Source organism: Hippopotamus amphibius, chromosome 2 (assembly GCF_030028045.1).
Source record: "Hippopotamus amphibius kiboko isolate mHipAmp2 chromosome 2, mHipAmp2.hap2, whole genome shotgun sequence".
NCBI lineage: Eukaryota > Metazoa > Chordata > Mammalia > Artiodactyla > Hippopotamidae > Hippopotamus > Hippopotamus amphibius.
The window spans coordinates 6827013-6837276 of NC_080187.1; the positions used below are offsets into that span (position 1 = coordinate 6827013).

Sequence of the window (10264 nt, forward strand, 5' to 3'; positions counted from 1 at the left end):
CGGCAAGAGGAGCCCGCGAGGCCCCTGCCAGGCGCGCCCGGCGGCTCCTGCTTTGATTCCGAGGTTTGCAGCCATCCGCCTGGTAATTCCAGCTCTGGTTAAATGTCATTTTTAATAATGCCATCTCTGGTGTGTAAACGGCTGCGCCCGTGGCAAGAGGGGCAGCCAGGAGGGGGAGGCCGGTGGTGGGGGAGCACAGGCAGGGAGGCGGGATGGGGACCAGAAGACAAAACCTGGGACAAGGTGGCCGCCCTCTTGGGGCCGTGGATGCCCTACTCTGGGGGACCCCTGCGAGGGGAGCCTGCAGGGTTGTGAGAGGCAGGATGAGTGGGGTGGCAAGAGGAGCAGGCGGGCAGGACGCAAGAGGAGCAGGCGGGCAGGACGCAAGAGGAGCAGGCGGGCAGGATGATGGGAGGGACTTTTCCAGTGATGAGTGACAGGGCCCCCCCAGCTCAGCAGTGAGGCTTCTCATCAGCCCACCCCACCCTGTCACCCTGGCAGCTAGAGGGAGTCAGGATGCTTGAGAGAGAGAGAGAGCTCGTTGCCCCGTGGCGATGCCTCCTTCATTCCAGCTCTTTGAGAGGCCTTGGGTTGGTACCCAGTAGGTGCCCAATGAGTGCTGTAGACGGTCAACAGTGACTGTGCTCTCCTAGGCCCAGCAGTGTGGCTTCCAGCGCAGTCAGGTCTATGGGGATGCTGTTCTGGGGAGCAGCACCCCCACACACACACATACTGGACCCTTCTAGGTGCTTCCAAATGATGCCAGGCTTCCCTGGCGGCTCCACCTGGCCTCTCCACCCTCGCACAGGAGGACCATTTTCCACTCAGGCAAACCGAGGAGGATGACAGAGGGGCAGAGTTAGCCCTGGAAGGAGCCTTTGAGAGCACAGCGGTGCTGACCCTTTGACACACATAAACATGACTAGGGGCCCTGCTAAATGCAGAGGCCCAGGCCTGGGCTCCAGAGGGTGTCATTCCATGGGTGGGGGTCTTAGAACATGCATTTAACCAGCTCCCAGGGTGATTCAAATGCAGTGAGTCCTGGGACCACAGTTTGTTGGCTAACAGATTGTCCGACCCCCTCAGACGGGGACACAGAGGTACAGACCAGTGTCAGGGCGTGTCCCGAGTTGCAGGGCTGGGCAAGTCCCAGTTTCCTGACTCCTTGTCCAGGGCCCCTCCTACTGCCTCCTGGGCAGCAATGTCACAGGAGGTGACCCATCTTCGCCTTGTCAGTTCTTAAGCAACAGAGATGCTCGCTCAGCTCTGGGCAGAAAGGCCTCTGTAGAAACTTCCAGGTCTCACAGCCCCTGGGCCTCCTGATCTCACTGCCCCCTACCCAGGACCTTCTCCAAAGACCACAGTCCCCCGAACAGCCCCCGTCCATCTCTCAGGCCACCAGGTCCCAGCTTCTCGGCTTCTCTGTAACTCATCACCCCAGCGTCCTAAGGTCTCCACTGCCCCCCAGATCTGAAGGTCCCGGCTGCCCCTCCCACGCATGGGAAAGCAGAAAGGATCACAAAGAGGGACAAGAAGTAATGTCTTCCAGAGCCTGCTTCATTTTTAGGACACAATAAAAGATATCATTAGCCATAAAGAGCCCCATGTGGACAGTGTCCTGTCATCACGGTGGCCTCTCGGCGCCGGGCTGGGAGCGAGTGGCTTCCCAGATGTGGAAGGGACACAGGGCGAGGGCGCCTGACTGGCAGGGGGCAGCACCAGCATCTGGGTCATTTATTTAGTGACCTTCGTTCCCAGGACATCTGGAGACGCCCCGACTCCCAGAGAGGTACCACCTCTTCCTGGCAGGAGCTCTGCTCCCTGCAGGCAGGGAGCACCGTGCCACATGCCCCCTGCCCCTGGGGGCTGCCGGACACCCTGTCTCCCTGTGTCAGCTCAGCATGGGTGCCTGCCGAGATAACTCTCCCCAATTCTGTCTAAACAGGAAGCTCCCACAGCGCTTTCCTACTCAGCACCTCGCAAAAGGCACTTAACCCTTGGCCCATGCAGGCGCGATCTGGCCGCTCATCTACCCACCAGTGGCCTGCAGCCAGCCTGGCCATTAAGTGCCTGGACCTGCTCATCTGGGCCAGGCTGGAGCCCTCAGGACGGGGTGTGAGGGTGGGTGTGGATGTGCATGCGCGCGTGTGTATGTGAGTTAGCGGTTTGTGTGTGGTGAGGGGGGTGATCGTGTGTGTGTTGAGGGGACTGTGCGTGTCTCCGTGTCTGTGAGCCTGGGAAAACCAGTCCACCATGTGGTTCCCAAATGCCAGCCCATGACAGAGTTTTCACCGACCTACCGCAAAATGTGAAAGATAGGGACAATTTGCAAGTTTTTTTTGTGCAGCCAAATTAAGTCCGTTTTGAGGACCATTCTTCACTCAGAGATTAAGATGCTGAAAGGCTCTCTCTTGGATAAACAAACGGAGGCAACAAGATGGTGGCTGTTGTGAGTAACTGGCTTTTCTTGGCAACTTTTAAAACTGCCCACTCTATGCCAGTTCCTCCAAGTGCCTGGAAATTTCACCAGGGCTTGAAATCTGAAAGTCTGAGCAGGTGGTAGGAGGTCAAGGCCTGACACTCAGGTGGTGCTCAGAAGATGACTGTTGAGTGAATGAGGGAATGAATGCGTAAGTACATGAATATGGAAGCTGGGGGTGGACTGGGGAAGGGGTCTGTCCTATTGCTGTTCCTCAGAGTCAGGGACCCTCCACAGCTCTTCTGTGTCCAGGAGGCTATTCTGGACATTTCTGTGCAGGAGAGGGTAGAGGACCTCCACCCATTCTCACTCCTTCCCAAACCTCCCAAGGCAGACGGCCCCCACGGTGCCAGGCCTGAGCCGTCTCCCACACACCTGTGACCCAGGCCAGGCTCCTGAGGATGTAGAGGAGACCTCTCCCCTGGCTGCCTCACAGCCCCCTGAATGCAGCCCACGCCAGCCTGGGAGTGGGCATCCCTGGCCAGACCACCCAGCATTCTGGGGGCTCCAGGGATGGCTTGAGCCAGCAGTAGAGGGCAGGGGCTTCAGAACAGGCCTGAGCTGGAATTCCCTATTCATTCCTGTGACCTTGGTGACTGCTCAGCTTCTCTGAGCCTCAGTTTCCCTCTCCATAAAATGGGGATAATAAAAGGACCCACTTGCACAGTTGGTGGGAAGACATTGAGGGGTGAAGCATGTGGGGTCCCAGCCAGTGAACAGTGAGCAACTAGTCACTCGCACCACGTCCCATCAAGGGCATATCCCTTCAACTCCGCTCCCACGAACTCTAACCCCAGGATAACACCCTGGCTGGGTTCCAATACTGATGCCCCATTTGTAGGATGTGTTCAGGGAAGCACTGGCTCCCCCTTAAATCACTCCCAAGATTCACTTCCATCTGAGAGTAGCCACTGCCCTTTAGGTCTGGGACATCAGGAGGGTCTTCCAAGTTTTGCCTCGTCCAGGCTGACCTCACATCCCTGCACAGGACCAGCCACTGAAACCCTTCCTTCCTGACTCTATCCACTTAGAAACCTAACATGGCAGGGTTCATCCCAACAGCCCCACTCTGTGCCAGTCCTCAAGGCCTCCCTGCCCCCTTTAGACCCCCAAACAAACCTTAGCCTGCATTTCCCCAGCAACTAGATGGGGCTTGCCCTCCCCCACTCCTCCAGCCCAAACACTGAGCTGTGCACGAGAGAGACGCCTGGACTTGTGATCCAAAAACAAATCCCACCCCATCCTTCCCAGCTGGGAGACCTTGGGCAGGTTGCTTTGCCTCTCTAGGCCTTTTCAAAACAGGAATGGCAATCACTAGCCCTGCCTGACCCACAGAGCTGCTATGAGCATCTCCATGAGTTGTAATGGAAGCCCTTTATTGAGCACCTACTGTGCGCCAGGCATGGTCTCCCACACCCACTCAGGGTCTACCCTATAAGGGACATTACTGTCCATCATTCCCATTTCACAGATGGCAACACTGAGCCTCAGGATCCTTTCTAGGCCACAAGCATGGTGTGCCAGCAGGCATTATCACTACTGCTCCAAAGTCACTTTTCTGGAGTCTTCTGGGAGGGAACATGACAGCTCCTGCCCTGCTGAACTTCTGCTCACAGGGAAGGGCCCTTGTGGGGGTGCCAGCTGGTCCCAGACCCCTGTGCCAGACCCCAAGCTCCACCCAGATGATCTATTAGATGGAAGAGCAAAACCACCCTGCAACCACAGACAGTGAATGAAACAGGAAGAGCCTTCCCCACTGACAAAAAGCCAGAGGTGCAGACCACTGCCCCGCGACCCCCACCAGCTACCCTGGTAAACTCAGCTGTTCTCAGACTGAATCCCCTGAGCTCTCAGCTTCTAGGCCTGGTTCCTCAGCTCTCACCACTCCTGTCTCCCTGCCCCTGGGCATGTGCTGAGGGATGCTCTCACCTGCCTGGGAGTCCAGGCCCAGCCAGGACCCAGGCCTCAGAGACTCCACCTTCCTGGGGAGATGAGTCCATCCAGGGGCAATTTCTCAGCCTGGATCAATTCATGATGAGAGACAGGAGGAGACCCACAGATATCTGTGTGCTGCCTCCCGTTGTTCAGGTGGGGGACTGAGGCCCGGAGAAGGGATGCGACAGGCCTGAAGTCACACATGGAGACGGCAGCCAAAGTCAGGACCCGATCCTGGGACCCCTGACTCCCCATCCAAGGCTCATTCACAGCAGATGGCTCTGTCTCCCCTCCCCCACCCCATAAGGAAATGGATGGAGGGTAAAGAAAGGAGGGGAGAAGGGAGGAGGGAAGGAAAGCGGGCTTATCTTTAAAGGCCTGGTTCTGAAGAAACCCTTTTGTCTTTATCCCCCACCAGCCCTGCTCCTGTCTCGCAAGCCAGCCACCGGCCACCTCTGTCTCCCTCCTCCACAGGCCCAGAGGCTGCGGCTACCACCTTTCAGAGCCATTAGAAGGAGGCCGGTTAAAAAGTCAGATATGGGGGACTTCCTTGGTGGTCCAGTGGTTAAGAATTCCCCTTCCAACGCAGGGTACGCGGGCTTGATCCCTGGTTGGGGAATTAAGATCCCACAGGCAGCAGAGCAACGAAGCCCACGTGCTGCAACTACTGAGCCTGTGCGCTCTGGAGCCTGCACACCACAACTAGGGAGAAGCCCGTGGGCCGCAACGAAGATCCCATGTGCGGCAACTGAGACCTGACGCAGCCAAATAAATAATAAATGTTAAAAAAAAAGGTCGGATATGGAAAACGGTATGGCAGTTCTCAAAAGATTCAACAAAGAATTACCGTGCGACCCAGCAATTCCACTCCTGGGTATATGCCCTGAAGAACTGAAGGCAGGGACTTGAAGAGATATTTGCACACCGTGTTCGTAGCAGCAGCATTCAAATAGCCAAATGGCAGAACCAGCCGACGTGTCCACCGACAGATGAACGCGTAGACTAAATGTGGGCTATTATTCAACACAGTGGAATATTATTTAACCTTAAAAAGGAAGGAAATTCTAACACCTGCTACGACACGGATGACTCTTGAGAACATTACGCTAAGTGAAATAAGCCAGACACAGAAGGACAAGTACTGTATGATTCCACCTACATGAGGTCCCTAGAACTGTCAAATTCATAGAGACAGAAAGTAGGACAGTGATTGCCGAGGGCTGGGGGAGAAGAAATGGGGAGTTTGTGTTTAATGGGGGCAAGTTGCAGTTGAGGAAGGTGAAAAAAGTTTTGGAGACAGATGGTGGGGATGGTTGTACAACGACGTGAATGCACTTAACGCCATTGAACTGTACACTTAAGAACGGTTGAAATGGTAAATCACATGTTAGATGCATCTGACCACAAGAAAGGTCCAAAGATTGAAGGCCAGCTGGCCCGTCTCTCAAATTCAGTGGTCCCTTCCGGCCCCCGACTCAGACACTCGGCGCTGCCCTCCACCACTGGCAAGGGCGAGGGGGAGGTCCCCACCCAAACCAGGTTCGTCCTTGGCTTCCTGTCGCCCATCAACAGATGTGGCTCAGGGAACAGCTCCATGAGGGGAGCTCAAACCCCCTGCCCGGGGCCCCAGCCCACCCCGGCTCAGCCTGTGCCCTCAGGCTCCAAGCGCCCCACTCTTCCGAATCTCCGGAAAGTGGACCCACTTGGTCTCGGCATTTTCCGCAACAGGTCCCAGCCCCACCCTGGCTGGGGCCCTCACCCCTGCCTGGCTCCAGGGGATTCGTTTATTTTCAGTGTGTCCACATCCCTGTTTCCGCCCTGCCCACAGGAGGGAATGCTTTAAAGAAAATCTCAGTTATTAATGTGGTTTCTTTTGTTGTAAGTCACTGCAAAGGCAGCAAACGAGAGTTTATTTTCCTAACGTGCTTGGCATAGCTCAGCGCCTCGGCCCAGACCTCAGCGTTTGATTTCGGAGGAACCCAAGACCCCAGTTTGCTCTGAGTCACCGGCAAAGCCACAGCCTTCCTGGTCAATTCCGGGGGGAGCCTGGTCCGGGGAAATCACTGGCAAGAATAGGCTGTATCTACTGATGACTTGGTGAAAACAAAAGATTGAAAAATATATTAAAAAAATTTTGAGACTGCTAACCTGCCACGTTGAAACTATATCCATTTTCAAACTCATCAGTTTCTCCACTAACCTTTATTTTTCTAATAACGGGCACCCCATCCCTCTTTGGTGTCAGTCGCTTTCTTTGGACCTGGAAACAGCTCCAGAAGCCACAGGAAAACCCACTTCCGAGCACGTCCAAATCCTCACTGAGGCTCCAGGGTTCCCCATGGGTCCAGAACTGGAGGACGAAGCAGCAGCCCAGGGCCCACGCCTGCTGAGCCGGGGTCCAGAGTCCCGGCAGTCTGAGGTTTGGTTGCCGCTTTGTAAAGGTACCTAGTGATGGGGGCTGCGCTCACCAGGATGAGGGGGGAAAAGGTCCCTTCTTCCCCAGCTTTGGAGACTTCAGGACTTGGGAATCCAGCAGCCGTGGGAGGCGGGACGTGCCCGAGGAAGGAAGGAAGGAAGGAAAGAAGGAAGGAAGGGAGGGAGGGAGGAAGGGAGGGAGGAAGGAAGGGAGGAAGGAAGAGGAGCAGGACACAGGCCTCTCCTCCATCCACTTTCCGTCTGTGGGCCCAGACCCAGCGAGCAAGCCAAGGGATTCTCCCAGGCCCAGGGGCTGCCCCAGAGTGCCCCCCACCCCGCCCCCCTGCCACCTGGCAGCGGGCACCCCTGGAATGTGCCCAGCTGGCCTTGGGGAGCTGCTTGACTCGACATAAAACGTTTGGATTCCACGGCCTAGTGATTTGTTTTCAGCCTGAGGAATGAGTATAGGGTTACCGCCTTTTAATTTTGCCAAGTAAGGACATTAAAATAAAACAGTATCCAGTTATTATCCCTATTTCATAAAAGAGAGGATATTTTAACACCAAAAATGAGTAGGAAAGATATAATCTCAAACAAGAGAATCCTTTAAGCTGGATTTTGGCGCTTCAGGGACTCTCTGTATTGTCCACGTTGGTTTCCATTTGCAGAGGCCCAGAGAGAACCTCCCCGAGGGCCGAGGGTCGGGAGGACGGAGCTGGGGGGTGGGGCTTCCCTGAGCCCAGCCCTGACTCTGCCTGTGGCCCCTCGCCCCTCACAGATGAGGAGGAAGATGCCCACCTCTAGGGACAGACCGACTGCTGCCCCCAGCCCCGTCCTACCTGATCCCACACCCAGGATGCCCTCTGTCCCCGGTGCCCGGGAACCCCCGTGTGCAGAAGCCCGTCCTCAGAGAAAGGCCTCCCAGGCTCTCAGGGAGGGTGACCCGACCCCAGAGGTGCTGCAGAGGCCCACTGCCCACCCACTGCCTGGGGGCTGCCAGTGGCCCGGTCCAGGCACTTGTGACCCCAGCTGTTATGGGACTCCCCAGAAAAGCCCTCCATTTTGGAGCCCTTCTATGCTGTGTCCAGGAGAAGCAAGACCTTCCGCTGTCTGTCCCTACGGCCAGGCACCAGGACAGAAGCGGGCACGCACCGCTGCCGGGACCTGAGTACAAAACGCCCGGCCTCCTTCCTTCTCTCCCCATCCCTCCTGTTCTCCTCTCTTCTCTTTTCCTTCCTTTTTTCAATTTGCTCCTCCTCCTCTCCCCAGCCCTTAGGGGTCCCCCATTCATTAGGGTAAAATCGGAGACTTCTCCTCTGCCCTGCAGGGAAGCTGGCTCAGAGCCAGCATGAGACCCGAGATCCTCAAACAGCTCAGGCTGGCCAGCCTCACCCCCACACCAGAGGGCACCCCACTTTACCCTTGGCCTAAACCAGACACCTTCCTTCCACTTTTCCCCCAGGGAAACCCCAACTCTCAGGAGTGGGTCTGCCAGCTTCCTGATCATGTGGGCAGGTGAAAGGATGCCAGCCGCTGTGGCTGGCGGGAGGCAGAAGCCACTGGGAAGGAACCAGAGGCCACCGGATGCAGCTGGCACCAGCTGGACGCTCTCAGTGGTGTACTATGAAAGTCAGGTGTGTGTCAGGCATCCCTCACGTCCGCATAGGTTCCTGGATAAGGTTTCCGATGAGGCTGCCGTCACCTCCGTCTTCCCTGCACCTCCTCTCATCTGAAAAGCGGGACATGCAGCCTCCCAGGGCTCCTCTGAGACCCAGGGACTGGTGCAGGAAGTGGGGGTCTTCAGGGACAGGTGGGAAGGCTGATGGAGTCAGGTGGGTGACTCTTAAGGGGTCCAGAGCCTCCAGAAGGGCAGCCTGCTCGCCAGAGCAAGCAGGCAGTGGTCTCAGACGACCCGGCCTCCTTTACAGCGCGTGGGTGAGCTATGAGGACTCCAATCCGCCCCCGCCCCAGGAAACTCTCCAGGGCTGGAGTCTCGGCTTTATCTTCATCTTCTCCTGCTCTAGCCACACCCCCCTTCCTACCAAGGGCTCAGAACCCTGCAATCCTCTGTGACTTTTTGGAAAAAAAAAAGCCACTTGGGTGGGTTGTTTGTTTTTAAAGCCCCTTCCTGATGACCTTTAACCTCGGCAGGGGAAGAGAGGCCTAGCTAGCTCTTCAGGGCTGGGCCGTTCCCCCTAGGGAGCCACTGGTGGGACAAACTGGAGGCTGGGGTTGGGGGGCAGGCATCGGTACGCCAGCCAGGACTCCCATCTTACAAAAGCCTAGCAGTGCCCGGATTGGTATCCTGGAGGAGAGGGGGGCAGAGTTTGAAACTCAGCTGTGTGACCGGGTCACTTTGGCCCTCAGAAGCCTGTTTGCCCAGCAATAATCGCACCCACTTCTGAGGCTGTTTGGGAGTGGGGCATCCAGGGCTGCCTCCTGGGCAGGGCACGAGGCAGCACACGTCCCGGTGCTTCCAACGGCTGCGAGTGGCTCTGGCCAAAAGACAGCGCCCCACGGCACTCCGTCCCCGCAGCCCACCCCATCGCGGACATACAACCTCAAGGAGGGCGGCGGCGGCGGCGGCGGGTCCAGCCATCAGGCGGGCTGCAGTGCCCAGCGCCCGCACCCCCGGGGGTCCCGCCGCGGCGCCTCCTTCCCAGGCTGGGGTCCGGCAGAGCCAGCGGCCCGCATCCGTCGCCTGCCCCGGGCTCGCCCCTTCGGGCCCGCGACCCCCCGGCCCCGGCAGCCCCCCGCCCCCGCATTTCCGTTCCCACGGCCCCCGGCAGCCCCGGCCCCGCGCCCCGGCCGCGCGCACTCACCGTCCTGCGGCGCCGCCTCGCTGCCGCTGCTGCCCCCGGACGGCTCGCGCGCCGCGCCCTCCCGCGCCTCGGCCCGGGCCGCGGGGCGCACCGCCAGCCGCCCGGCCGCCGCCACCTCCTCCAGGTCCAGGAGGTGGCTGACCGTGAAGTTCTTGCGCGCCTGGGCGCAGTCGCCGGGGCCCAGCGCGGGCGGCGGCGGCGGCGGCGGCGGCGGCGGCGGCCCCGGGCCCAGCGCCGGCTTGTCCGGGGCGAAGGCGGCGCCGGCCGCGCTGTCCATGCCCGCGGGCCGCCCCGGGGTCGCCGGCGGCGGCGGGGGTGGCAGGCGCGGGTGGGAGCGAGCGCGCCCCGGCCGCCCCGCGCTCGGCCCCGCTCCCGGCCGCCTCCTGGCTCCGCGGCCGCCGCGGCCCGCCCGACGCTGACGTCGGGGGAAACCAACTTTCTTCCCTCCCCTCCTCGGCCGCCTCGCTCGCTCCCAAGTTGCTCCAACGCGAGCTCCTCCGGCCACACGCCCCTTCTTGAAGCAGACCTCGCCCCCTGCCTCTCCTCCTCCCCCTCCTCCTCCTCCTCCTCCTCCTCGCCCGCCCCCACCGCTCCGTCTGCGGCTGCGGCGAGG

General features: G+C 58.8%; 1 protein-coding gene across 1 annotated transcript in view; it reads right to left on the bottom strand.

Moving 5' to 3' along the window:
- The window catches only part of PRRX2 (paired related homeobox 2), a 46297-nt gene extending 36369 nt beyond the window's left edge, over positions 1-9928 (bottom strand). Inside the window, exon 1 of the mRNA XM_057721893.1 lies at positions 9652-9928. Within this exon, the coding sequence (XP_057577876.1) occupies positions 9652-9928 (277 nt within the window). The remainder of the gene's footprint in view (positions 1-9651) is intronic.
- Positions 9929-10264: the final 336 nt, after the last annotated feature.